Source organism: Mustela lutreola, chromosome 9 (genome assembly GCF_030435805.1).
Source record: "Mustela lutreola isolate mMusLut2 chromosome 9, mMusLut2.pri, whole genome shotgun sequence".
Taxonomy (NCBI): Eukaryota; Metazoa; Chordata; class Mammalia; order Carnivora; family Mustelidae; genus Mustela; species Mustela lutreola.
This window is the reverse complement of record NC_081298.1, coordinates 94174058-94198195: the sequence shown is the minus strand read 5'-3', so window position 1 is coordinate 94198195 and position 24138 is coordinate 94174058. Positions and strand designations below refer to the sequence as shown.

The following is a 24138-nucleotide window of genomic DNA, read 5'->3' as shown; positions in this document are numbered from 1 at the left end:
CTCAATGGAGGGGCAGTCTGGCGAAGACCTCAGCCTCTGGGACTACGGTCCACACGGGACTGCCCCGGGCGGGAGGAGGGGGCCGGGGACCAGGAGGGAGGAAAAGAGGGAGGGAAGTAGCCTAGCAGCCAAGCGGGCACTGTGCGAGCGCGCACGGTGTGTGTGTGTGTGTGTGTGTGTGTGTGTCTCCTCTCGTCCGTCTGTAGGTGCCGGGCTCAGCGAGACGCCGGCGAGAAGGAAGAGGAGGCGAGAGGTGAACTGAGTTTGATCCTGCGGCGGCTACAAGTGGGTCCCGGGCGGGCGGCGGGCTGCGGGCGGCCGGGGCGGGGCGGGAGGCCGGCGGGCGCTCACACGCTCCGGCCGCCGGCCTCTCACCACGCCTCCGGCTTTGTGAGCGCGCGGGGGGGGTGGTGGTGGTGGTGGTGGCGGGATGCGGGGGGGGGGGGGTTGGGGGTGGGGTGGGGTGGGGTGGGGTGGGGGTGGGGTGGGGGGGCGGGCTGGCGGAGCGCCCACGGCGCAGCCTCCCGCCTCTATATAAACACACGCATCGCCTCGCTTTGGACTCAAATTCACATTGAGAGAAGCTTTTAAAACCACCAGCCCTGAAATCCTGCCTCCTGCTTTTCCCCCTCTTTCATTCCTTTTGCCTTCCTTTCTTTTTTCCCCCTTTCTTCCCCCAGCAGCAACTCCAGAACCGAGAGACCGCGTCCCGGGACGGATTGCCTTTTCTTAATTGATACAATAGCCCAGCTCGGGTTTTCACCTCCTCCCCCAACCCCACCCCGCCTCACCCCGCCCGCCCGCCGGCCGCCGCCGCCGCCGCCCCTGCGCCCGCCCGGGGCTCTGTCGCCGGCCGCGTCCCGTCCCGGCTGCGGTCCGCCGGCTCCGCACCCGCGCAGCGCCCGCCGCGCCGCCTCGCCCGCTGCTCCCGCCTCGGGGGTGCAGCGGCGGCTCTGCGGCTTCGGCGCGCCGCCCGGGGCAGCCCAGGGACGCTGGGCTCGGGCCTCTCCACTCGCCTCGGCTGGGGAGCCTTCCCCCTCACCCCTAAAGTTTCTGGGTTCTTTGGAATTTTTGGATTCAGAAATTTTTTCCCCCTTTTTTTTTTTCCACCTAGGAATTTGAGGGGAGAACTTTTGACAAATCGATCGCATTTTCTCTCCGATAGCTCTTACGAGAGAGGCTCCCGCTGGACAAAGTTTTCCAAAGTTTTCCGAGTGTGATGGTTTCGGGGAGAGCTAATCCACCAGCTTGATTCACGGCTTCATCTCACCACCTCTCGAGCAGCCCCTAAGCCCGCTATAAGGGAACAAACAAACAAACAAACAAACAAAGTTACACTCCGAGTCGCCTCGTGTCTCCTCTCTCTTCTTGTAGGCAATTTTTTTCCTCCCTCTCTCCGCTCCCCTCGCAGCCTCCACTCCCCTTCCCTCGGCCCCTTCCTCCTTCTCTGTTTCGGCTGGAGGTGCCAGGACCCCCGGCCGCAGCCTCCCCTCCCCCGCCGCTCGCGTCCCTTCTCATCCGGCCCTCCCCTCCCCCGCCGCGGCCGGCACAGCCAATCCCCCGAGCGGCCGCCAACATGCTCTTTGAGGGCTTGGAGCTGGTGTCGGCGCTGGCCACCCTCGCCGCGTGCCTGGTGTCGGTGACGCTGCTGCTGGCCGTGTCGCAGCAGCTGTGGCAGCTGCGCTGGGCTGCCACCCGCGACAAGAGCTGCAAACTGCCCATACCCAAAGGCTCCATGGGCTTCCCGCTCATCGGAGAGACCGGCCACTGGTTTCTACAGGTAAGGGCGCGCTCGCTCCGTTGCTCTCCGGGGTCCGCTAGCGGCGAGCGCGGGGTCGTTGGAGCGGCGGGCCGACCAGGGGGCGCCGGGAGCCTGAACGCACAGGTCCCCGCCCCGCCCCTTCCCTCCTCTTTGCGGGTGCAGCCGGGGCTTCCTTTGCCCTCCCGCGGCGTGGTTGGGGGGGGGGGGCATTGGCGCCGAGTGCGCAAATTCTGGGGGCTGGTAGGAGAGGTCCCTGGACTCCCAAGATTGACTCGGAGGGCTCCCAAGATTGACTTTCCCCAGTCCCGGGCGACCCAGCAGGGGTGCGTGGACCGTCCGGGGGTTTCCCCTTGCGTTGCCAGCCGGAGGGGTAGTCGTGTGGTGAGCAGCTTTCGCCTCACCTTCTCGCTCCAGACCCCTGTCGCCGTCGGCTGCCGGGGCTTGGGAGGTATATTGGGACCCGAAAATTGAGTCGGGGAGAGGAAGGAGTCAATGGCAGCCAGAATTGCCCCCTTAAGCCCCTCCGGCTGTGTTCCCGCCGCGTCGTCGGCTGCGCTAGGTACAACCGCCCTGGTCTACAGTCCAAGAAAGTGTGTTTATTTAGTGGTGGGGAAGGAAGGAGGTATCCCAAGGAAGATGAGAAGCCCGAGACCAGAGGGTTGTTGGCTTTTAAGGAAAAGGGTCTATTTACTTATTGGGTGGGGACACTTGTGCAGGGGAGAGAAACTTGGGATTGGTGTATGAGATCCAAAGAGTGCGTGTGTATGTGTGTGCGTGTGTGTGTGTGTGTGTGTGTGTCTGTGTGTGTGTGTTGCTAGACGCCACACAACCGCATACTGCTGGTGATAATGGGGGTGGGTGCGTCGGGGACCAGACTCAGGTAAGTAATGGGGAGATTAACCTGGAATTAACCTCGTCAAGTGCTAGACAAACGCTTTTGCAATTTGATATACACCAGGTTTTTTGTGGGGTGGGGGACGCCTTTGGTTAACCGCGGGAGGTGTGTTGTGTTCCGGTGAACACCCGTGTTTGTCCGGAGGATGCTGGTGGGAGTTAAGAGAAGGATGAATGTCCTGAAGACAACCCCGGCAAGGGTGAGGTGAGCGGGAGGCGACGGCAGAGACCTGTGGGTTTAGAAGTGCGAGAGCATGGCCTGAAATTAACAGACGCGTGCAATTCTCGAGCGCACACACGGACACCCTGCCCGGCCCCGCCCCGCGCGGAGTGACAGCGGAGCGGGGGGCGGGGTAGGGGCCGCGCGGTTCCTCTAGGTTGCGGTCTTCCCAAGTTCCCGAATTGGCCCATCTCTTTTGGGGATGCTCATGCAGTGGGGTGTGATTCGCTTTAACCAATAGGGCTACCCTCCGTAAAGAAGTCCCCAGAGCCTCTCCCGTGCCACCACCACACTTAGAAGAGTTAACTGCGGAGGTGGTCTAGGCTTTTGGCCGAGAATTTAGGAAATAAAATAACTCACGCGGGCATCAGCTCTCGTCTCCTTAGAGCCAATCTGCGGAATCCGTGGTCTATCGCCCCCGCCCTTTCTTGACCTTTCTCTGCTACCCGGAACATCCCCCTGACCTTTTCCCCGAATCCCGCAAGGGCGCCTGGGGCTCCGTGCCCAACCCGCACTGAAGTTGGGGAAAGGGAACCAGGCCTACGCCTCCCCTTCCATTAGCCCGCGGGGCCCTAGACTCCCCCGTGGGAGGGAAATGGGGGGGGGGGAATGCCTGTAGAAGAGCGCTGAAGGGGTTAATGGGAGCCCTCTGAATCCCAGCTTTATTTTTTTGGAGTCATTTATCAGATTTTACGGGGAGACCTCCAAGGGCTCTCCGTTTCCACCGTGCGCCATCTAAACAGAGCCTAGGGCTAAAAATACAACATTTTTGTATAAATTGGACTCGCGGCCCGAGCGGCCGCCCCTATGAAAGTCCTCTTTGTGAAGACCGTGGAAACGGCGGACAAATAACTCTTTATTAATGCCACAAAAAAACGCACTTTAATTATAGTTAGGCAGATCAGAGACGGGAGGGGGCGGCGGGAGAGAGGCGGCAGCGACCTCGGAAAATTCACAACCCAACTTTTGTGTCGAAAGAAAAGAAAAACAGAGGAAAAGAAGGAGAGGAGCGACGGAGAGTCAGACGGAGCTAGGGAGACGGGTAGAGCAGACGGAGGGAGGGAATCCCGCTTCTCAACCCCCCCCTTGGTCGCACCTCCACCCTCGCCTAGATTTCTCTTAAAGGGGAAGACGCCGTCTAGAACTGCGGTGGGGTGGAGGAGCTCTCTCCGACCCGCCAACCTGGGAGTGGGGTGGCGTCCCCCGCGGCCCAGCCCCCCTCTAGGAGGCGCGGCCTCTCTGGGCTCGCTCCCTGTCGCGCGCCGGGGCCGGAGGCGCATGTGGAAAAGTGATTAGGACTCCGGGTTCTGCAGAGTCACTTTTCGGCGGTGCTGGGTGTGTTCACATTTAGCTGGAGAATACTTTTCCGTAGAAGAAAGGGAAGTGAGCAGAGGGATCAACCCGGGAAAAGGGGATGCCGAGGTGTCCCTTCGTGGGTACAGGACTCCGTAGATCTGGAGTACGCACCCGCAGGTCGTTGCCCGCCAAGCAAGAGTGCGGGACAGGTGGCGCCTCTCCCCTTGGCACCCGGCGCTGCCCCGGCGGGAGAAGGGTTAACGCGGGGTGGGGTGGCGAGCGCCTACGTCAAAGGTGAGCCGGACGCCCCTGCACCCGCCCCTCGGAGGTCCCCTCGGTTTCCGGTACCCGCTCCGGGGCCGGCTCAGCCAGCTACCCCGCGCGCCGGGCCGGGGCCGGGGCCGGGGCCGGGGCCTAGCCGTCCCGGGCTCACGCCGTTGCTGCTGCCGCCGGGGATCCGGTTACCTGTGACGGCCGCCCCGCCCTGCCCCGCCCCGCGGGAAGCGCCTTCCTCCGAGCTCCCGTTCCAAACTCCAGGGCGGCGACGAAACTCCTTCTCAGTTATTCCCAGTGCAGATTGCATTAGGAAAATCGCGGCTCGCGGCCCGGTGACCCTACCTTGCAGATCCCTTAGAGGGCCGCCGGGTCCCTTCGCGGCCCACCCCTGAGAACGGAGGAAACCCCAACCCCCTTCTGTAGTGACTGCCTCCGGGCACGGACCGCTCGCCGCTATAAATAATCTTTGGCCTGCGGCCACCCCGCGGGGTCTCGCCAGCCCGTGGCCGGGAGCCTGGAAATATTTATTCCGAGAGTCTCCGGAGCTTGAGGCGGGGGAGCGAGGGGGGGGGGTGTGGAGGCTGTAGCTTCGGGTCCCGCCATCCGGGATACCTTTTTCCTCCCGCAAGTCATTACCAAAAAACACCCTCCCGAGGGGTGCCCCGGGCCTCCCGCCTTCTTGCATTATTTATTATCCTCTAGGCCCTACTTCCCAGTTCTCGTGCATGCTATGAAAAATAAAACCTTCGTGTGTGTGTGTGTGTGGGTGTGTGTGTGTGTTGGTGGTGGGGGGGGTGACAGAGGACTGGTGGCCTGGGCTGAATCTTCTGCCCCCCTCCCCCCGCACGCCGCGGGCCCTCCAGGCTGGGCCTCTGGGACATCCCATCCGGAGATGTACGCCCTGAGAGAGGTCTCTTCCCTGGTTCCCGCAGGGTTCCGGCTTCCAGTCGTCGCGGAGGGAAAAGTATGGCAACGTGTTCAAAACGCACTTGCTGGGGCGGCCGCTGATCCGCGTGACAGGCGCAGAAAACGTGCGCAAGATCCTCATGGGCGAGCACCACCTGGTGAGCACTGAGTGGCCACGCAGCACGCGCATGCTGCTGGGCCCCAACACGGTGGCTAACTCCATCGGGGACATCCACCGCAATAAGCGCAAGGTAAGAGCTCTCTCTCTTGGCTAAGAGCCCCGCAGCCCTGCTCTGACTCTCTTCTTCCGTGCACCCGTCTCAGGTGTAAGGAGTTTGTGGAGCCCCGGGGGACAGTTCCACCCGAATCTGCGCCCCCCATTTGCACACCATGCTAGAGGATCCCACACTCCCGTGCCTAGACACTGCGGTCCGGGATCCAGAGCCCGCAGGCCTCCTCCGGGTTTGCCCCACTATCGGTCCGCTGTGCCATTCCCATTACGAGGCCAGGCCCATCGGTGGCTGTTGCGGGGCGGGGGGGGGGGGTTTGGACAGAGTTCAAACATGCAGGGAGTAGCGCATCCAACTCCTGTCCTCGCGTACTCCACAAAACCGAGAAAAGATAAAGGCAAATGGTGGTCCCCCCTCTCCTTTTCGCCCTGTTTCCCTTGGGAATTCTGAGGACAGAAAACCGATCTTTGGAAAACCAAACCTAGCCTTTCTGCCACTGGTTCCTTAAGGGCGACGCGGGCAGGCTCAGGGAGCGGAGCATCCCGTGCACAACGGTAGCAGGGCCTTGCCTTGGCGGGGCAGAGGAGGAGGTGAAGGCGGCGGGGAGATGAAGTTTGGGGCACTGCGGCCCAGCTCTGGACGGCGGAGGAAGGGCGAAGGGTGGGAGAGCAGCGGAGGCGCTGCGGGGGATCAGAGCGCACCTACCCCCTCCCGTACAGAGGAAGAGAAAGTGGGTGTTTATCCTGTGGATTTCCCGAGCGCCTGGAAGAGGCACGGGGGAGGCGAGCCAGAGCGTACGGAGCTAGCCGAGCCTCCCTGCCCCCTCCCAGGGCCGAGCAGCCGCCGCCGCGGCTCTAAGCGCGGGCGGCACGTGCTGTTTGAACTGCAGTAACCCCAAAGCTGGGCCGCCAGCGGGCGGGGCGGCGGGCCGCCAGCTTCAGGCGGCCAGTGAGGGGGCGCTGCACGACCTCCCCTCCCACCCCGTTTTCCATTGGGTCAGAGGACTCATCCAGGTTTGAAACCTTAAGGAAAGAGAGAGGCAGCCTCAGATATGCCCAGAACAGTGGCAGAGTGGCGGGGTGGGGGTGGGGGCGCAGCGGTGAGCGGCTCCCACCTCCAGAAGTCTATGTGAAGAGGTCTTTGTGAACGTAGGTATTCATCTTGTAGTATCTGATGTCTTTGAACGGCCCGCGAAGAGTAGTTTTCCATAGCAGACAAAAGGAGGCTAAATCCGATGGAGGAGGCACACCCCCTCCCACCCCTCTCCCGTAAAGCACGGATTTCAGGGACTGGAAAGGGGCTTCTAGGGTAGTTTTCCCCCATGTACCTCACTAGAGCAGGAAGCAGCTAACAGGTCCAGAGGAGAGATGGGAAGTGCCTGGAAGGGAGCTATGGGCTCAGCACGGGGGCGGGGGAGGGGCCTTATAAAATGTGTTCCACACTATTTTTTCTTAGTCTTTAGGGCTCCACCCAAAAACCCCTTTCCAAAGGGTGAGGAGACAGCCTGAGACTCAGAAGCCCAGCTCCAAGGACTATCTGCTTCCTCATTTTATCTTTATAGAGACTGACAAGAAAACAGTCATTGTCCCCTTCTCACAGAAGGGGACACTGAGGCTTGGGAGTTTGAGAGACTTGAATCAGGTCAGGAAGCAAAGAAAGGGCAGGACAGGGCGTGCAACACAGGCATCCATGGGGAAGAGTTGTTTCTAGCCCATGAAGCTGAAGAGGAGCCTTACTTAGTCCTGCCGACCTAGGATTGCCAGAGCTGGTGGTGGGAGTAGGGAGGAGGTGCTGGGAGGAAGAGGAGGGCTGGATCAGGACCAGACTGTGAGACCTGGGGGTGCAGAGGGCTTTGGGGCAGGGCTGCCTTGTGGTTCCACCCACCCTGTTCCTGGCTTGGCTGTGGGTCTCCAGGTGGGGAGGGCCCACCTGGAAAGCCCCATGGTTTGGGCCCACATGGTTCATTTGGAAGGAGGGAAGGAGATGCCCCAGAGCACACTGCCAGAGGAATGCCAGGGAGAGCTGGGGATAGGGCAGGGGCGGGGGCCAAAACTGAGAGCCACAGAAGAGTCCTCCATGATCTCCCTCTTTGGGACACCCTATCCTCTAGCTTTTGGGGGTAGGAAGCAGACAGAAAGCAGTTCATCCTGACAGAGGCTTGGGAATTGAAGGTTTGGGGTGAGACACTTGGCCCTTGCCTCAAGAAGTAGAGTCTAGCTGGAGGGATGAGAAGAGAACATTCAGGGGCTTGTTTATGTCCTGGAAAAAATGGCCAGGCTGCTGGACCCCAGTGCCCAGCGGACCCAGCCTGGCCAGGGTCCGGGGTATGCTGTGCACACGGCCTGATCCAGTCCGCACTGCAGTCAGAGACCTTGTGGGTGAGCAGGCTGCTGGGCTAGGCCCAGGCCTGGTTGGGATGTACTCACAGGAAGTAAGGCCCAGGTGTGCTGGGGCCTGGCCGGCGGGAGAACGAGGAGCGTCACTGTTTCCACTGGGGCTGGTGGCCCGCCTCTTCTCTGGGAGGTCTGACCAGATGTGCTGGGAAGGGGCTCCTTACAGCCATCGCTGCACTCCAGGTGTTTGCCCCGCCTGTCCTGGTGGTCTAGGGCCAAGATGGCTGGGGTTGCCAGGGAGAAAATCCAGAAAGTCTTGCCTAGTTTAACAAAATCTTCTTAAGGAGCCAGGCCTGTGTCCCTATAGCCACCACCCCAGACTCTGTCCCCTCGTTTTTATAACCTTCCTTCCCCCAGGGGCCTGGGGTGTCTCTGATGAATGGGAGAGGGATGTCATCCTTCTTTGTGTGGGTGGAGGCTAGGGAATTGCCCTGGAAGGAGGGTGGTAGGGAAGGGTAGGAGGAGGTTGTCAGAGACACAGAGGAGGAGTGGGAGGGGAGATGGTTCTAGAATCCCCATTGCACAGCCCCACACCCCAGAATAAGGCATTTCCTCTTTTCCTTTGGAAATGGGGAGGCCAATAGCTTCAAGGGGCCTCAGACAGTAGCCCTCCCCAAACCTGGGGAACATCCCAGACGATGCACTTAGTCTTGGATTCCTGGTGTCCTAGAGACTCCAGGCATGGCACTCTTGCCCCTCCAACCCAGACTCCTGGCTACAGGGACTTCTGAACCCAAGACGAAGGTGGGGGAACAGCTCCCCAGGCTTTGGAGGTAGGATGAAGAAGCCTTGTCTGCACACATCCCAGCCCTCACGGGCCTGGGGCGGAGGTGGAAGGCAGGCTCAGGATCACTGCACTTCTCTCAGAAACCCTGTCCATCCTGCAGTGTGTGTTGGGGTGCAGAGTCCGAGAAGTACATCAGCAGGAGGGCAGAGCCAGGAGGTCTGGGGGGTCTTTAGGGAGCCCAGCCCAGCCTGGCTCTTGATGGCCTTGGGGCCCGTGCACAGTCTCTGGTTCAGCCCAAGGCAGCCGCTCCCACCTGCATTAGGAAGGTGAGTGGCCCAGCCAGGCAGCCCTGCCCCTGAGAGCTCTGCCCAGCCCCCCTGGCATAGGCACAGAGCCTTTGTTCTGCCAGCCCAAGAAGTCCTTCACTCAAAAGTTACTGTAGCACCAGCCAGTGGGTGCAGGGACTGCTGAGGGGGAGGGTGGCAGGAGCGGATCTCTCTGAAGGTCAATGTGGGAGGGAGCCCACAGCCAGGCAGCCACCAGAGCGCCTGAGAGTGGGTGCCTCCCTCCATGTGCCTGGTGCCAGGCAGTGGGCGGGGGTAGTGGTGGGGGTTCTGGCCAGGCCTAGGGTCTGTCTTCTCCCTTTTCCCTCCTTTCTCTGTCCTCCCAGGGCACGGAGGGGTCCAAGGCTGTGATGCTGACATGTCTGCTCACTCTTCCAGCCTTGGGAGACAATTCTGGCCTTGACAGAGAGTGGGCAGGTTTGGCTGGGGTCTACTCTGGCCCTGAGCCCCCTGTGCCGACCAATGTATCCATTCAGGCTGCCCAGGCTGAAGGGCCAGAGCTGGGGGTGTCCCTCCAGGGGTGGGAAATGCCGAAGCAGGGACAGAGGAGCCACACAGCTGGCCTTCTCCTGAGAAGTTTGGCCATAAAGAAGTGTTCCCTTGGGGCTCTCAGATAAATTCAGAGCCCCAGGACAGGTACATGGTGGCTCAGTGGGGCTTGGGGAGTGGTGGGAGATGGGGTTCAGGGCCACTGGTGGGTGTGGCCAGTCACGGCCAGGACTGACCCTGGGAGGGCCCTTCCCCATTGGGCCTCCACTTTCTGCACAGGCTGGGGGGTCTGGGCTGGCCCCTCCCTGCCAGAGTGGCTGAGTGGGATTGGCTCGGGAGGCAGTCAGGGTGAAGTTGAGACCCAGTGGAAATGCCAAGCCCCTGGGAAGATGACACTATCTCTTGTCCTCCCCCTTACTTGAGTATAAAGTACACACCTCGGCGTCCCCCGTGTGCCCTGCAGACAGCTGCCGCGGCACTGCCCGCCCTCTGTTGCTCTTCCCACTCCGAAGCTGCAGCTCTCCTCCGGCAGCGTGGCTCGGCGGGTAGCCTGCCCGGGCCCCCGCCCTCCCGGGCACCCGCTTCCATTCCTACCAGTCTGACTCACTGGCCCAAGGAGTAGGTTCCTGCCCTGGCTCTTCCGACTCCGAGACTGCCTGTCCAGAGGCTGTCTGTCCATCTGTCCATCCACAGGCACCAGCTGAGAAGGGGGAGGGCACCTGGCTGAGCAGTCAGAGTCCAGGGTCCTGGGGCTCCTGTGAGCCGCTCTCTTCCCAGGGTCACGGTGGTAAGAGCAGGAGGGGCAAGTGTCTGTAGAGACAGTTCTGGAGAATCGGAGCCTGGCAAGCCCCCGGTGTCCCACTGCCTCCCACTCAGGGTTGAGAGAGAACCAGGGAAGTGGGCCCTTGGGCCAGTCGCTTTGCTGGAGAAGCTGATGGGGGGTAGCGGAGGGTTACCAAGCACAGCCTTCAAGCCAGGAGCCCAGCCTGTGCCTGGGAGGTCCTGGTCCTCCTGGGACGCTCTGTCTTCTCTCCCTGGGCACCTAGGGAAGTCCGTACCTGCTGCTCCCTCTGCAGGGCTTTGCCTGGGCCCAAGCTGGTTCCCAATGACCTTTGTCCAACATTCTTGGCTCACTTTTGGGAATTCCTAGGGAAGCCCGACAGGGAAACAAAGCAGCTTTGGCTCCTGTTACAGCTGTGGTCAGGGCAGACGGCTCTGGGGGCTGGGAACCCTTCCTCTCTTCACACTGAGCGTCTTAGCTGGGCACTTGCCCATGTGCCCGACTCCTGACCCCGCCCGACGTGGCCCAGGCCTCCCTCTGCTCTGGGCCAGCACCTCCGCCTCCTCCTGGCCTTTGTGGTAGGTGGTGGTTTCTGGGCTGCCTCGGCTGTGGGAAGTGCCCTCGTTGTTAATCCTGGGCACCAACCCAGGGATGAGGACCTGGAGTTTTCCTGGTGCCTGGGAGGCCCTGATGCCTGGGGAATAGCAGGGCTGGAAGCAGGGGCACGGATGGGGTGACCTCTGAGCGGAGTCCCTTGACTCAGAGTGCCTGCTGTTTTGTTTTGCTTTGCTTCTCCTGTGGTCATTTTCTCTGCCTCAGGGGGCTCTGAGAGGAATCATGGGCAGGACAGCTAGATGGAAAGGGACCCAAGAAAGTCCAGTTAGACCCTTCATGAAACCAGTGGGGAAGCTGAGTCCCAGAGAGGGCAGTGACCTGCTGGCTGCCCCTGGTGAGTCAGGGGCTGGATCAAGATAAGAGCCTTGGACCTTTCCAGATGCCCCAGACCAGAGGCCTTCAGGTGCAGGATGACAGAGGGCTTCCTGGGGTCATTCCAGCTCCTGGTCAGGACCCCTGACTACCTGGAGGTAACATGTGGATCCCCCACCTTTGAAGTCCATATACTTAGTCCCAAGTCTCCCTCCGTCCGGCCCTCCTTGGACCCCACGCTTGAGAAGGAGCGATTCAGCTGGTCATCACTAGAGGGCGCAGGGAATGTAACCTTCGGGGCAGGGCAGGGCTGGGCAGGGCCTGTGGGTGGGTCATGTCTGGCCCCTTCTGAGAGTGCTGGGGTGTCCTCAGGGAGCCTCCTTTGGTGACCCTGGGAACCCTTCCTGGGTCACTGTAGCCTGCGTGGGGTGTATATTTGGGGGGCTAGTAGGCATTAGGTGACTTGAGGGGACAGCATCTACTTTGGGACACCTAGTTTATGGGCTCTGTACCTTGAAAGGAGCCACAGAGATCACCTCCTCACCATTTCATACGTGAGGAAGCTGAGGCAGGGGGGCATGACTTGGCCATAGTGTTGCAGTAAACTGGTGTATGATCCGGGGCTAAAACCTAGGTCTCTGGGTCCCCAGCCTGCCTTGTCCCACCACCCCGCTACCCTGTAGAGCCTAGCTGGCTTTGATTTTGACCAATCTCGGTCTGCGTGGCCTCTGCCCCATTGCCCCCTCCACACGCCCACCTCTGAGCTTGGGTTTCCTGTTCGCTGGGGGCCCTGGCCAGTCCATGCCCCATCCCCTCCCTGGTAGTCCTCCTCTAGGCCAGGTGTGACCTCCCTATCTTTGCCGGCCTTTACTCCCAGTCTCCCCATCGAGGCCTGGAAGCCACAGAATATCTTTCTTCCTCCCCCTTGAACATCTTACTATTTTGTAAGGGCCCTTGGTTAGCCAGCATTGGGCTCTGGGGATGAGGCCCCATTCCCACCCCATTAGACTCCGATCAGGAGCTGAACTTGGCATCCTAAGGACACCAGGGAGGGGGTGCTGAAGCAGAGAGCCCCACCTCTATCCATATATCCATACAGCCTCCTCTGAAGGGAGGTGGTGGCTGAAGTCTCCCTTGGAAGTTCCTGGGACCCTGCTGCTGAGCAGGGTGTGAGTGACCCATCCAGACCTGGGCTGCCCTTGGCCACTCCCCATCCTTCTACATTTCGGCTGTCCCTTAATAGCGGGAGCAGCCCCAAACAGCACTGGCTTCTCTGCCCCTCACCGGCCTCCTTCCCTCCCTCCATCTGCCCACCGGGAATTTGGGAATGAAAGTGCTATTGTGAACGCCTGGCTGGGCCACTGAAGGGCCAGCTCTGTTATTTCTGCAAACCAGCCCTCCCATTAGCCATGCAGGGCTGAGGCCAGGAAAATGTTACCTTTTCCTCCTCGAGCTGACTGCAGGGGAAATTCTCACATTTACAGTTTGTGCGGTGGTTGTGTTTGGGGGGACGGGAGGGGAGGGCAGGCGCGTGTGTGTGGTTTGCGTGGGGCAGGGCAGGGGAGCAGGGGGGAATATGCATCTCCTTCCTCTGTGCTGTCCCTCCCAACTCTGCCTTCCCCAGCGACCTTCCCCTTGGTGTTGGTGGGGGTGGCCCTCTTCACTTTGGTGGCCCCTCTGGTTGGGGGGGGGGCGTGGATAGAGGATGTTGGTTATGAGTGACACGCAGAGGTATCAGTAAATAAACTCATGTTCTCCCCTCTCCTGCCTGCCCTGGGCAGCAGCATGAAACTGTGTGCTGGGGCATTTGGGTAAGGAGGGGGCAGGAGGGGGTTACTGAGGAAGCAGGAGGATGGAAAGCAAAGAATGTGGAAATGGGGACTCGCCATTTACTTAAAATGGACCAGGGAGATGCAAGGAATTAAAAGGGCTTCTGTTTGGCATCGTGATCTTTCAGGGTGGAAAATCTTGCCCCCGTCCCCCTGCCTCCAGACTCTGCCACACTGAAGACCTTTTGATGGCACATCTATTTAATAGACTGCCTAGGGTCTCCACCCATCAGGTGTTTCCCAGGGACTGAGAGCAGTTTGGTGATGGGGGCAGGGGGCTCTTGGGAAGTCCTGCTTGCAGTCTAGCTTCAGACTCTCTTGTTCTTCCATTAGAGGAGACGAGCCACCTACTGCTTTGCACCTCCTTGTCCAGTCTATGCACCTGTGTTCCACTCCTCCTGGGCACTTCTGCCTGGGAATTTGGGAAGGGGGCCCTGCAGTGGAGGGACCAGCTCCTCGGTAGACCTACTGGCAGCTGGGCTGCTTCGTCCCCAGGGCTTTGCCACTGTGTGCAGCTCATGCTTTTCTGAGGGGCAGGAAAGGAGAGGGCAGTTCCGATCTCTCTGTGAGCAACATGGAAGGTCCTAACTTAGCAGTGCCTGTACACTGTGCTTTACTCCTGTCCTTCCCCTGCCTCTGCCCAAAGGCGCAGGCAGTAGGAGGGGGTTCAGAGCTGGAGCACCAACGGGGGTTTGTGACCGGAGGTGGAAAGTGGAGCCCGATTGGGGTGAGGACCCGGCGTCTCTGTGGCCGCCGTCCTGGGCGCGTGCTTCAGTGGGGCCCCGTGGGGGCTGCATGGGCGGCACGAGCTCCTCCCAACTCCCCCCTTGCCCTCCAGGTCTTCTCCAAGATCTTCAGTCATGAGGCCCTGCAGAGCTACCTGCCCAAGATCCGGCTGGTGATCCAGGACACGCTTCGTGCCTGGAGCAGCCACCCGGAGGCCATCAACGTGTACCAGGAGACGCAGAAGCTCACCTTCCGTATGGCCATACGGGTGCTGCTGGGTTTCAGCATCCCAGAAGAGGACCTGGGCCATCTCTTCGAAGTCTACCAGCAATTTGTGGAGAACGTCTTCTCCCTGCCCGTCGACTTGCCCTTCAGCGGTTACCGGCGGGTGAGCCCCCAGGGCCTGGGAGGAGAGGAGGTGGGCATCTATGGGAAAGGGTGGCTGGCCACTCAGTCACTCACCGGTCACACAGACAGAGAGGAGGCGTCAGCAGAAGGGCGATGGGCAGGGGAGGGGAGCCTTCACCCTCTGGTCTCAGCAGCTTAGATGGGAAGATCTCAGAGGAGTCCCTTCCCTGCCCTTCCTGGCCTTGGGAGGGGGCCTCTGGTGACCCTACCCTTTGAGTTTGGTAACCAGATCGCCCCCTTCTCCCCTCCCCACCACCAGGGCATTCAGGCGCGGCAGATCCTGCAGAAGGGCCTGGAAAAGGCGATCCGGGAGAAGCTTCAGTGCACCCAGGGCAAGGACTACTCGGATGCCCTGGACATCCTCATCGAGAGCAGCAAGGAGCACGGCAAGGAGATGACCATGCAGGAGCTGAAGGTGGGGGCGGCCTCCCCATTGGGCGGCACAAGTGCCCCAGGTTCTGTTTCTGCCCATCCTGCTCCACTCCCACAGTGGCTGTCTCTGTGTGGTGGTGGTGGCCAACCCCACCTGGGGCTGCGGGGACGCAGCCAGTAAAGAGGCTGTGTCCCAGCCTGCTTCGTGTGGGTGGTCTGATGGGGGGGGCTGAGAAACAGCCATGATGGGTGGGCCTGCCCCCCACCACAGCTTCTGTGCACCCAGTCCTGGGAGTGAGTGGGTCCCCACGGTGAAGATGCTGAAAACCGGCCTCTAGGAACCTCAGGACAGACTCTGTGTCAGTTGCTTTGTGGACCCCCTCACCCCCCTCCACCTCAATAGTCACCAGTTCAGCGCATTTCATGGTCCTCAGAAAGGCAGCCTAAGCCCTTGGGGAAGCTTGGGAAGTTCAGACCTAACTCTGATCTCCTCCCCTCCCGCCAGCCTCTTTTTGCTGGTAACACTTGACACTCTGTCTCAGCCTGCGGGTCACTGGTTAAGCCGAACTGGGCTGCCAGCACCAGAATGACCCACACTGGACTCCAAGAAGGACTTCCTGCCCACCCCTTTGTGGGTTGGGTGCGCCACCTGAGGCGGATTCGTTAACTCATCCTTGTCTAGACTCTGTTGTTCCCGCGGGGGTCTGACCACAGACTTCTCCATTCCATGTCTGTGCTTACCCCTGGTCTGACTCTGGGGCCTTCCCCCTGCTGAGCCAGGAGGAGCTCCAATGACCTTTCCATTTCACAAGAAGTATTATGGCTTCTAGGTGGTGCCATGGCAAGTCAGGGACTCAGGTCCCGTCTCTCTCTTCTCTGGGCCTTCATTTGTAAAATACAGGCTTCAGAACGAGATGACCTGCTGGGATCTTGCCCTCGGGCTCCCAATGCCCAGATGTCTTGCTCTCCTGAGAAACCTGGTGGGGTCTGAGTCTTCTGGGGACCCCCTCCTTTCAGCCTTCTCACTGCTGTCCCAGCACAGGTCCCCATGGCTATGGTCCCAGGTTGTCCTCCAATCCCATCCATGCTCCTGCCCTCCCACCAAATGTCCTGGGGACGGAGGAAGGTAGGACTGCCAGGTAGAAAGCCCAGGGGCAGACCCACCTTCCTTGCCCAACAGGGCCTGGCTCCCCAGGATTTTTTCTTTTCCTCTGGGAGCTCACTGCCCTGATGAGTCCTGCTCAGGCAGGCTCTGGAATCCAGCAGTGAGTGAGAAGTGGCCCTATCTATCCCAAGGGACTTCCAGGCTAGTGCTTCTGCCCTGGGCTGTGGCAGCTATGTTGTCTGCCCAGCAGGGGGACTGGCCCTGTGACCTGTATCCATTGTGGCCTGAAGCCACAGCAACGTGAGGCTGGGAGGCAGGGCCTAGCTAGATGACTTTGGGGCATGACAAGGGGCCCTGTACTGGCAGAGGGGGGCTGAACCTGGATCCCCGCTTGCCGCTGCAGGACGGGACCCTGGAGCTGATCTTCGCAGCCTATGCCACCACGGCCAGCGCCAGCACGTCCCTCATCATGCAGCTGCTGAAGCACCCCGCCGTGCTGGAGAAGCTGCGCGAGGAGCTGCGGGCCCAGGGCATCCTGCACAGCGGCGGCTGCCCTTGCGAGGGCACGCTGCGTCTCGACACTCTCAGTGGGCTCCACTACCTGGACTGCGTCATCAAGGAGGTCATGCGCCTGTTCACACCCATTTCCGGTGGCTACCGGACCGTGCTGCAGACCTTCGAGCTCGATGTGAGGCTGGGCCCTGCAGGGCTGGGCCTCTGGTGGGAACGCTGCCTGGGGAGGGTGGATGCTGGCCTGTGGGAAAAACCGGCCTTCCTGTTGGGGTGCTACAGTGGGGATGGGGGAGAGCCAGCCCCAGATGCCGGGTCAGATGAAACTAACCGGGCTGTCATATGGGAAGTTGCATATGGACATCTGTGAACAGGAGGGAGGACTCACAGGCTGTGGCAGGAGAGGGGATGCTGGCCAGGACTGAGGGACCACAGCTGGGGACAGGGGGCTGGGGGGCCAGCGGGTAGGAAGTCCTTGGCTCTCTTAGACCTCCTCTGGCTCTCACCACCTTCCTCTACTCCTGCCCCCCCTTCTTGCCTCCAGGGTTTCCAGATCCCCAAAGGCTGGAGCGTCATGTATAGCATCCGGGACACCCATGACACGGCGCCCGTGTTCAAAGACGTGAACGTGTTCGACCCGGATCGCTTCGGTCAGGCCCGGAGTGAAGACAAGGATGGCCGCTTCCATTACCTCCCGTTCGGCGGTGGAGTCCGCACCTGCCTGGGCAAACACCTGGCCAAGCTGTTCCTGAAGGTGCTGGCGGTGGAGCTGGCCAGCACGAGCCGTTTTGAGCTGGCTACCCGGACCTTTCCCCGCATCACCTTGGTCCCTGTCCTGCACCCTGTGGATGGCCTCAGCGTCAAGTTCTTTGGCCTGGACTCTAACCAGAACAAGATCCTGCCAGAGACGGAGGCCATGCTGAGTGCCACAGTCTAACGTCGCCTAGCCCGTACCCCCATCTCAGCCCAGCCAGGCCTGGGGGGTGGCGGGGGTGGCGGGAGGCACCAGAAGGGTCAAAACCTGTGTGGGGGAGGGGGCGAAAACCTGGGGAAGGGGGAGCGGCGCCCCCATAACTTGCCCTCCCCTGTCCCCCCCATCCCCGACCCCGACAAACCCTACCCAAAGCCAGAAGGGCCCCATCCTTCCGGGGGAAGGGCCCTTCCCCTGGCTCCTATTTCTACCCAGTCCCTCCAGTTCCCATGGGCTTAGCCCCCCAGGGGAAGTGACAGGGCCGGGCACTCCGCATGCCCGTTATAGTGTTAAATGTCAGTGGCTCAGCTGCAGCATTTGCTTGTGATGTTCCCAACTGGTCCCAGCTCTCCATTTCTTTTGGACCCTTTTAGTCTGAGGGCAGGTGGTTGATGTGGGGGAGGGACGCAAGGAGGGGCTCCCTTTGGCTCTCTCTTCAGCACCACCCCCCTTCCAGCTTTGACCCAGACTGGTGGAATGTCCCTCTTGGTGTGGCCGCCGAAGAACAGCATCCTGGGTAATAGAACACAAGTCACCCTTGCTTGGGGGGGCGGACTGCAAGCAGCCTGGAGGGGCCCCACCCCTTTGCCAGTTTGGACATTTGAAATTACCTATTGCTGCTACTTTTTCTCTCTTCTGACCTTGGGGCAAAGGAGCTCCAGGCCCTGTCCTCCCAGCATGTTCCCTGGTGGCCCTGGGCATGCGCACTGATGTCCCCACCTTCCTGCCAGGCAACCTTGAGCCCATCCTGCTCCCCTGTTACACACACACCCAAGGCCTTTGACTCATGGACCGCACCCTCGCCCCCCCCACCCCCTTCCCCCCATATTTATTCACCGAATCTTGGCGTTCCCGGGGACTGGAACAAGCCTCTTGTCTGTCCCCTAGCCTCCATCCCAGCTGTCCAGGGCAGGACTTCTGCGAATGATGCTGTCTCCCTGCCCCTAGGCTCCAGACCTTCTGTGGGTTCAACCTCAGAGCCTCACTCCCTGGGTGAAGTCCAGTGCCTCTGCTTTTCACCCTGGTGGAGATGGGGAAATGGCCCACTGCCTCCCTCCCTGCTTGGTCAAAAGCCCTGAACATACGAGGTTTTGGTGACTGCCATAAGCTTCTGCTTGGCCACGGTTCACCCCGGTGCCCCCCACTCCTGCTAGTGAGCATGGGGACGTATATGGGTTTTCTTCTGACAGGGAGCAAGGGCTTCTGTTGTCCCTCCCTTCACCTTCACCCTTGGCCCTTTGCCCTTGGAAAGATGTCCTTGAAGTCGTTCTCACCTCTGTGCCACTGTCTGCTTAGCCCAGCTCAGGGGTGTGGGGACAAGATGAGAGCAAAGGGAGGTGAGCATAGGAGGCAGCCCTTTGGACGTGCTGACTCGGGTCCTCTGCTGTGGTCTTGAGGCAGCCGCGCCAGTCGTGCTGCAGAGCCGAGGAGGAGGGAATGTGCGATTTGTCAGAAGTGATTTGGTGGAAAACTGGCTGGTCAGGGGATGACTGGGGGAAAGAGGAGTAGCTCCTGCCACTGGCATTTTGAGTGTTGGCAATCTAGGATGCCTCCTGGGATGATCTGGGGTCTTTGGTGAGTCTCTAAGTGATTTTGTCTGTTTTCGGATTTTTCTTTGCTTTCTGTGTTTCTCTTTTGGCTTTTGATGTTATAAAAGCAACGAATCCTCTTTGTAAGAAAATCAAAAACATACAAAGAGTGCAGGAGACTAGTCTCTCCAGTCCTTCTCCATAGCAGTGACTGCTGTGGGCAGCTGTGTGGCCCCCTCCATGGTGCTCAGTGGGAGGACTGCAGGCCCCTCCCACCCCTACTCACACACCCTGGTGGTCGGCGTTAGGGGAATGGGCTCCTGACCGGCAACGGCTCTGTAACCCCTGTTCTCAAGGGTTTCGTTTCGTTTGGTCCCTACTGTTCTACCACTGAAGAATCCGTGCAGAACATACATCACTGGCAAAAAGACATTTTTTTAAAAAATCAGCAAAATCCCTCAGTCCACCCCAACACAACACACACACACACACACACACACACACACACACACACACACTTTCTGAAAAAACAGGCAAACACTTGTAAAGACTCATCAAAGCTTGCAAAAGAGCTGCTGCACGGTGCCCTGGAATTGGTTACCCAGAAGAAAAGCCCAGTGTCTGGAAGGTTCACGCTCCAAGCTGCCCCCAGCTGAATCAGTCGTGTTTTTTTTTTTTTTTTTTTTTTTTTTTGACTGACTTTCTAAGAAGGCAGTAAGTGCTACTAGAGACAGGAAGCCCACCAGGCCTGGCCCTGGTGAGGGGTTTGGGATGGGGTGGGAGATGGCGGATTCTGGGAGGCACCTTACGTTGGGGTGACCAGTCTGGGAGGGGCTGAGGGAAAGGCTGAGGGGGTCCCTGTGAGGAGGAAGGAAGGATTATTTGCCCCGCTGGGTCTCAAAGGCAACAAGAAGAGAACTGAAAGACGCTCTTGACTCTTGACTGGCTGACAGGAGGGTTCCAGTGTTGAAATGTGGCCGTCTCTGTCCACCCGTGCCTGTGTGTCTGTGTGCAGGTCTGTACAGGTAGTGCTAGATGGGTGACGTTTCCTCACGTACCATTCCTAACTCTTGTAACTTGACCTTAAAAAGACAAAACCCCACAACACTCTTCCTGCCACGGGCTTGCAGATTGAAGCACTTTCGATGTTGGGCGCTGGTGTTTGTGACCTGGGCACCATCCTGACCCTGCCCAGGTCACTATAATATTATTTTATACACAAAACTTTTTTTTCATTAATGTTATAATTTTGTGTCTGTCTTTATAAACTATTATAAGTACTATTTTTGTTATAATTCAAAATAGATATTTAGTATAAAGTTTTTGCTGTTAAATATTTGTTATTTAGTAAAATATGAATTTTTTCTCTATTGTAAACATTGCTCAAAATATTAATATGTTTTTATCACAGTTGTTTTAATATTGAAGAAGCACTTGTGTGTTTTGTTTTGATATGAAACTGGTGCCGTGTGAGTGTTTTTGCCGTCATGTGGTTTTAATCTGTATATAATATTCCATGTTGTGTATTAAAAAAATGAATGTTGTGCATTTTGTGATTTTGGAAATACTCAACCTGGCTCTTTTATAGGCTTCCATAATAAACCGTGGGGACTCACCCTTGTTTGGCTGTCTGGTCTCTGTCTTCTCCATATCATTATCATCTCCAGGCCACCCACACATTCCCTTCCAAGATGCCCACCTGTCAGGCTGGGAAATTTTTCCTCACAAGGTCTGGGAGACACGCCCACCATTCCTTGTGCGTAGGCGCACGAGAAGTCCACGGCAATGCCCAGCGAGTAGTAGGTTCCCCTGGGTTGGGGTGGGGGGTGTAACTGTCTGACCACTGGTCCCCGAGGGCTGTTGGGTGTTGGGGCAGCTGGGAACCGGCACCACTGGCCAAGTGTGGCCATAACCAGCCAGGCCAGGCAGCTTAGTGCTGGATGAGGCAACCCAGTGCTGAGGGCCTGTCCTCAGAGTCTATCCTGCTTTCTTGAGCGAGGACACTGTGGTCCATGGCCAGGGGACAAATAGGGGATCAGAGTTCAGTTCTCTTGACTTCTGGCCCCATGCCCCACGAGGCACTTCTCAAAGCCTATTACATGGGTGTTATAGGAGCAAATGGGTTCCCTGATCAAATAAGTTTAGGGAAAGGGTTAAGTAGAGGTGGGTAGCTTCCTTCACTGCAGGACTTGCCAGGACCTTGAGCCCAAGGATGGGTGCACTCAGGAGCTTCATGGCGTTGACACAGGTCGTGGGGGTCCCCAATCCCATTTGATGACTGAAATCATGTCCTCATTCCTGTTTATCACACTCTGTGAAAAGGTGATCTGCAACCTGGTTCACAGAGGCCGGAGGTGAGGCTAGGGAAGGGCAGAACGTCCAGGGAAGGGACAAGGAACATCTGGGGTGGTCTCCAGGACCAAGGCGCCAGGGGTGGGGAGAGAGGGCCTCACAGTGCCCAGGCTGGTCCTGTCCTTGGCAGTGCCCAGTCCCCTCCCCACTGTCTGGGGAGGGACTCACTGCCTCCCAGGTAGCCTGAGAAAGGCTTTTTTGTGTGTGTTGTGTGGCTCTGGGTGTTGTTTATTTGTTTGTTTGGGGGTTTTTTTGGGTTCCTCTTAGTTAGTCAGACTCAGCTTCAGTTCAGAGTCCTCAGGCCCAGACCGGGGTGCAGGGCCCCTCCCCACCTGGCCCCCTGGGCACAGAGCCTGGCCACCCCCGGAGAGGGTCACCAACATCTCCTGAACCACACCGCCAGGACAGGGCTCCCAGCAGGCCCTGTCCCCCACGCTCGTCAGTCCGTCCTGCTGCTTCCCTCACCTTTCCCTACAGGGCTGAGGTCTGCCCTCCCCAGTCCTAACCTCCACCTGGGGAGGGAGAGAGCAAGGGGGAGTCTTCTGTTTTCCATGAGCTAAAGCAGAGTTTTCGAGTGGCAGCGACTCTCCCATGGCCACACAGAAGCAGAGGGCAGGGTAGTCCCCGGCCGGGAATCACCTGGCCTGTAGCCTCGCAGGGCTCCCTCAGCGAACATCCCCAGCTTCCACTAGGAGCCACACCAGCAGAAGGTCGTGGTTTTTCAAAGTGGCCATTCCACGTCTCCCCGCGGAGGGTCCTGTGTGGCAGCGGAGGTGAAGGAAGCGTGGGCCTCGGGCTGCCCTCGGTCTGACCGCCCAGGCACCGGGTGGGAGGGCCCCGCCAGGCGGGTGGCTGGCCTGTCATCGCCCGGTCAGTTGGTGCCTCTCCCCCGTGGGCCCAGCGGGTCACTGAGGTCCCCCACACGGCCTCCTGCCCCCCTGGGATCTCCTGGGCTGGAAGGAGAAGGCAGGCTGTTGTGGACAGGCCAGCATGACCGCTGTTTGTCCAGGGATCGGGGCGCCGGTTTGGAGGGAACTCACAGACCGCACATTCTGCCGCCTCCCAGCACTTTTCCAAAACAGCCTGGTCTTGGCTGGGCCTGGCTGACCGGGGTGGCCGGGGCCCAGGAGCCGGGAATGGGGCGGGGGAAAGCGTGGCCTCGGGGCCAGCAGTGTGAGGTAAGCAGGTGAGGCCGGAGACAGCACTGGGTCAGAGCCAGCCCACGCGGCTTTGACGTGCCTTAGAGGGGAAGTGAGAGAGTGGGAGAATGACTGTGTGTCTGTGCTGGGGGCTAAAGGAAAAACAAACCAGGCTTGCCTCAGAGTCTTTGGGCCCGGCCATCCTGGTCAAGGCTCTGGAGGGCTGAGCACAGCATAGGAGCCCGGGGGACCAAACAGCGGGCAGGAACGTGGGCTTAGCGCCTCAACTCTCACGTGACCTCTCTTGTTCCAGAAGAGATTGCTCTGCCCACCCCCACTCCCACCCCGAGGACCCTGGCGACCCAGAAGACACTTATTCCATCTCTTTGGGCCCTCCCTGGTGCAGGCTTGATGTTTTGGTAAGCCCTTCCTTCCCACAGCTTCCTCCTCTGGGACGCAGGCTTGGATCCCCTCTGAGCCGAGTGTGCCATAGAACACACTGTGACTGGAACCCCCTGAGGGTGTGCGGCGAGAAGGTTTTGCCCTGACCTGGTACTGCGGTACTCACATGGCAACGCTCCGTTAGGATTCTGGCCGGACCTGTGTCCCGGGTTCATTCTTGGGGAAGGACCTCTGATGGGTGGCCCTGGAGCACGGGTAGAGAGGAGGCACCCAACCTCATCCATCACCACCGCCCATTCCAACCAAACTTCAAGACCACAAGGCCCTACCCAAGCAAAGTCCATGAAGCCACGTTCCAGTTACAACAAAAACAACAACAACAAAACCCCCCATAAATCCAAAAAACAAAAAACTGGGATATCTTTCGGAGTTAGCAAAATAGAAATCATCCTCAAGTTCTAACCTGCCCTTCTGCTGTGTCCCCCCTGCTTGGTGGTGGGAAGATGGATCAACCCTTTTTGTGAGGCTGTCACCTAGTGACACCTGCCAAGGTGTTCACACCCACAGAGGCTGAATGTGCTGTGCAGACCCGAGGCCCAACCTACACACCTGTGTTCGTCATAAGCCAGACGCCTCTTCTTTTTTAAGTTCATCGTTCAAGTCTCGATGAAGTTCCCTAACTTGTGAATAACTCCATATGCCAGTTCGGGCAGGAGTTAGTTTGAAAAAGCAATGCTGACTTCCAAGTACAAATCTGTATTCCCTGCTGCAGTTGACTCTCACCCGCCTCCTTCCCAGATCTCCCCCGACACCTCGTTCTTCTCCTCTGCCTGACCTGACTCCCAGCTCAAGCCGCCTGCTGCTGGGGGCGGGGGCAGGGGTGGGGAGCCCCACTGCAATTCTCAGAGTCGACACTGTGTGTGTCGAACCGTGTACGGGAAGCCTGGGGCTGAGGTCTGGCCCAAGTTCGATCACCCTCCACCTGTGAGAGATGCACGACCACCAGCCTTCCCTCTTTGGGCTTCTGTTCTCCCAACCCAAAAACAAAGTGCTGGATTCTAGGCTTCCTCCCTGCACCACCGTTAGCTCAGTTCAGATTCTTTCTACTGTGTCAAGAGACTAAACAGAAGTAGCTTTGGCACAAAGGGGAATTCATAGGGAGGAGGCCAGTTTGTGTCACGGACTCCGAGGAAGACCTGAACCTCAAGCCATTGGAAGAGCAAAGCAAGATTGTCCTGGAGATATCAGCAGTGGGGGGAGGGGAGCATTGTGGAATTGCCCTCTCTCTAGGGTGACAGCCCCAGGGGCTCCTTGGCAGTGGGTCTTCAAGTCTGATGTTTAGTTTCTCAGATAGAGTAAATCAGGGAAGGCTTCCTGCAGGAAGAAGTTCCTTTTTTTTTTCCCCCCACATGGTCCTATGTAGATGGCCTGTCTGGAAGAGCACCAGCCCTGGCTTCTTCTTCAAGTCACCCCAATCCTTGCCATTCTCAAGTAATAGGTCAGGGCCTGATGTCTACTCAGGAGACCCCGAATTCTCTTGTCGCACAAATA

At 59.0% G+C, this 24138-nt stretch overlaps 1 protein-coding gene and 1 long non-coding RNA gene across 4 annotated transcripts; one reads left to right on the top strand and one right to left on the bottom strand.

The window, feature by feature from the left end:
• Nucleotides 1-1131: 1131 nt before the first annotated feature.
• Nucleotides 1132-2144, bottom strand: LOC131840287 (uncharacterized). The gene is made up of 2 exons (XR_009357306.1): nt 1725-2144; nt 1132-1296 (listed from the first exon to the last, which is right to left on the bottom strand). It is a non-coding gene; the product is annotated as an uncharacterized LOC131840287 (long non-coding RNA).
• LOC131840286 (cytochrome P450 26B1) lies at nt 1292-20309 on the top strand. Of its 3 annotated transcripts, none has more exons than XM_059188036.1 (6): nt 1292-1780; nt 5381-5605; nt 13913-14188; nt 14468-14623; nt 16089-16373; nt 16740-20309. In XM_059188036.1, exons 1-6 carry the CDS (start codon nt 1577-1579, stop codon nt 17130-17132), a joined length of 1539 nt encoding a protein of 512 aa, XP_059044019.1. In that variant the 5' UTR covers nt 1292-1576; the 3' UTR covers nt 17133-20309. The 3 variants fall into 3 exon arrangements, with proteins under 3 accessions (XP_059044019.1, XP_059044021.1, XP_059044020.1); XM_059188038.1 differs by lacking the exon at nt 1292-1780 and adding an exon at nt 2537-2642; XM_059188037.1 differs by lacking the exon at nt 1292-1780 and adding an exon at nt 4218-4466.
• The last annotated feature ends 3829 nt before the right edge of the window (nt 20310-24138 follow it).

Coding starts and splice junctions, on each gene's coding strand:
- LOC131840286 (XM_059188036.1), top strand. CDS start 1,577: ATGCTCTTTGAGGGCTTGGAGCTGGTGTCGGCGCTGGCCACCCTCGCC. Junction 5,606..13,912: donor TCCACCGCAATAAGCGCAAG/GTAAGAGCTCTC, acceptor CTTGCCCTCCAG/GTCTTCTCCAAGATCTTCAG. Junction 14,189..14,467: donor CCTTCAGCGGTTACCGGCGG/GTGAGCCCCCAG, acceptor CCCCACCACCAG/GGCATTCAGGCGCGGCAGAT.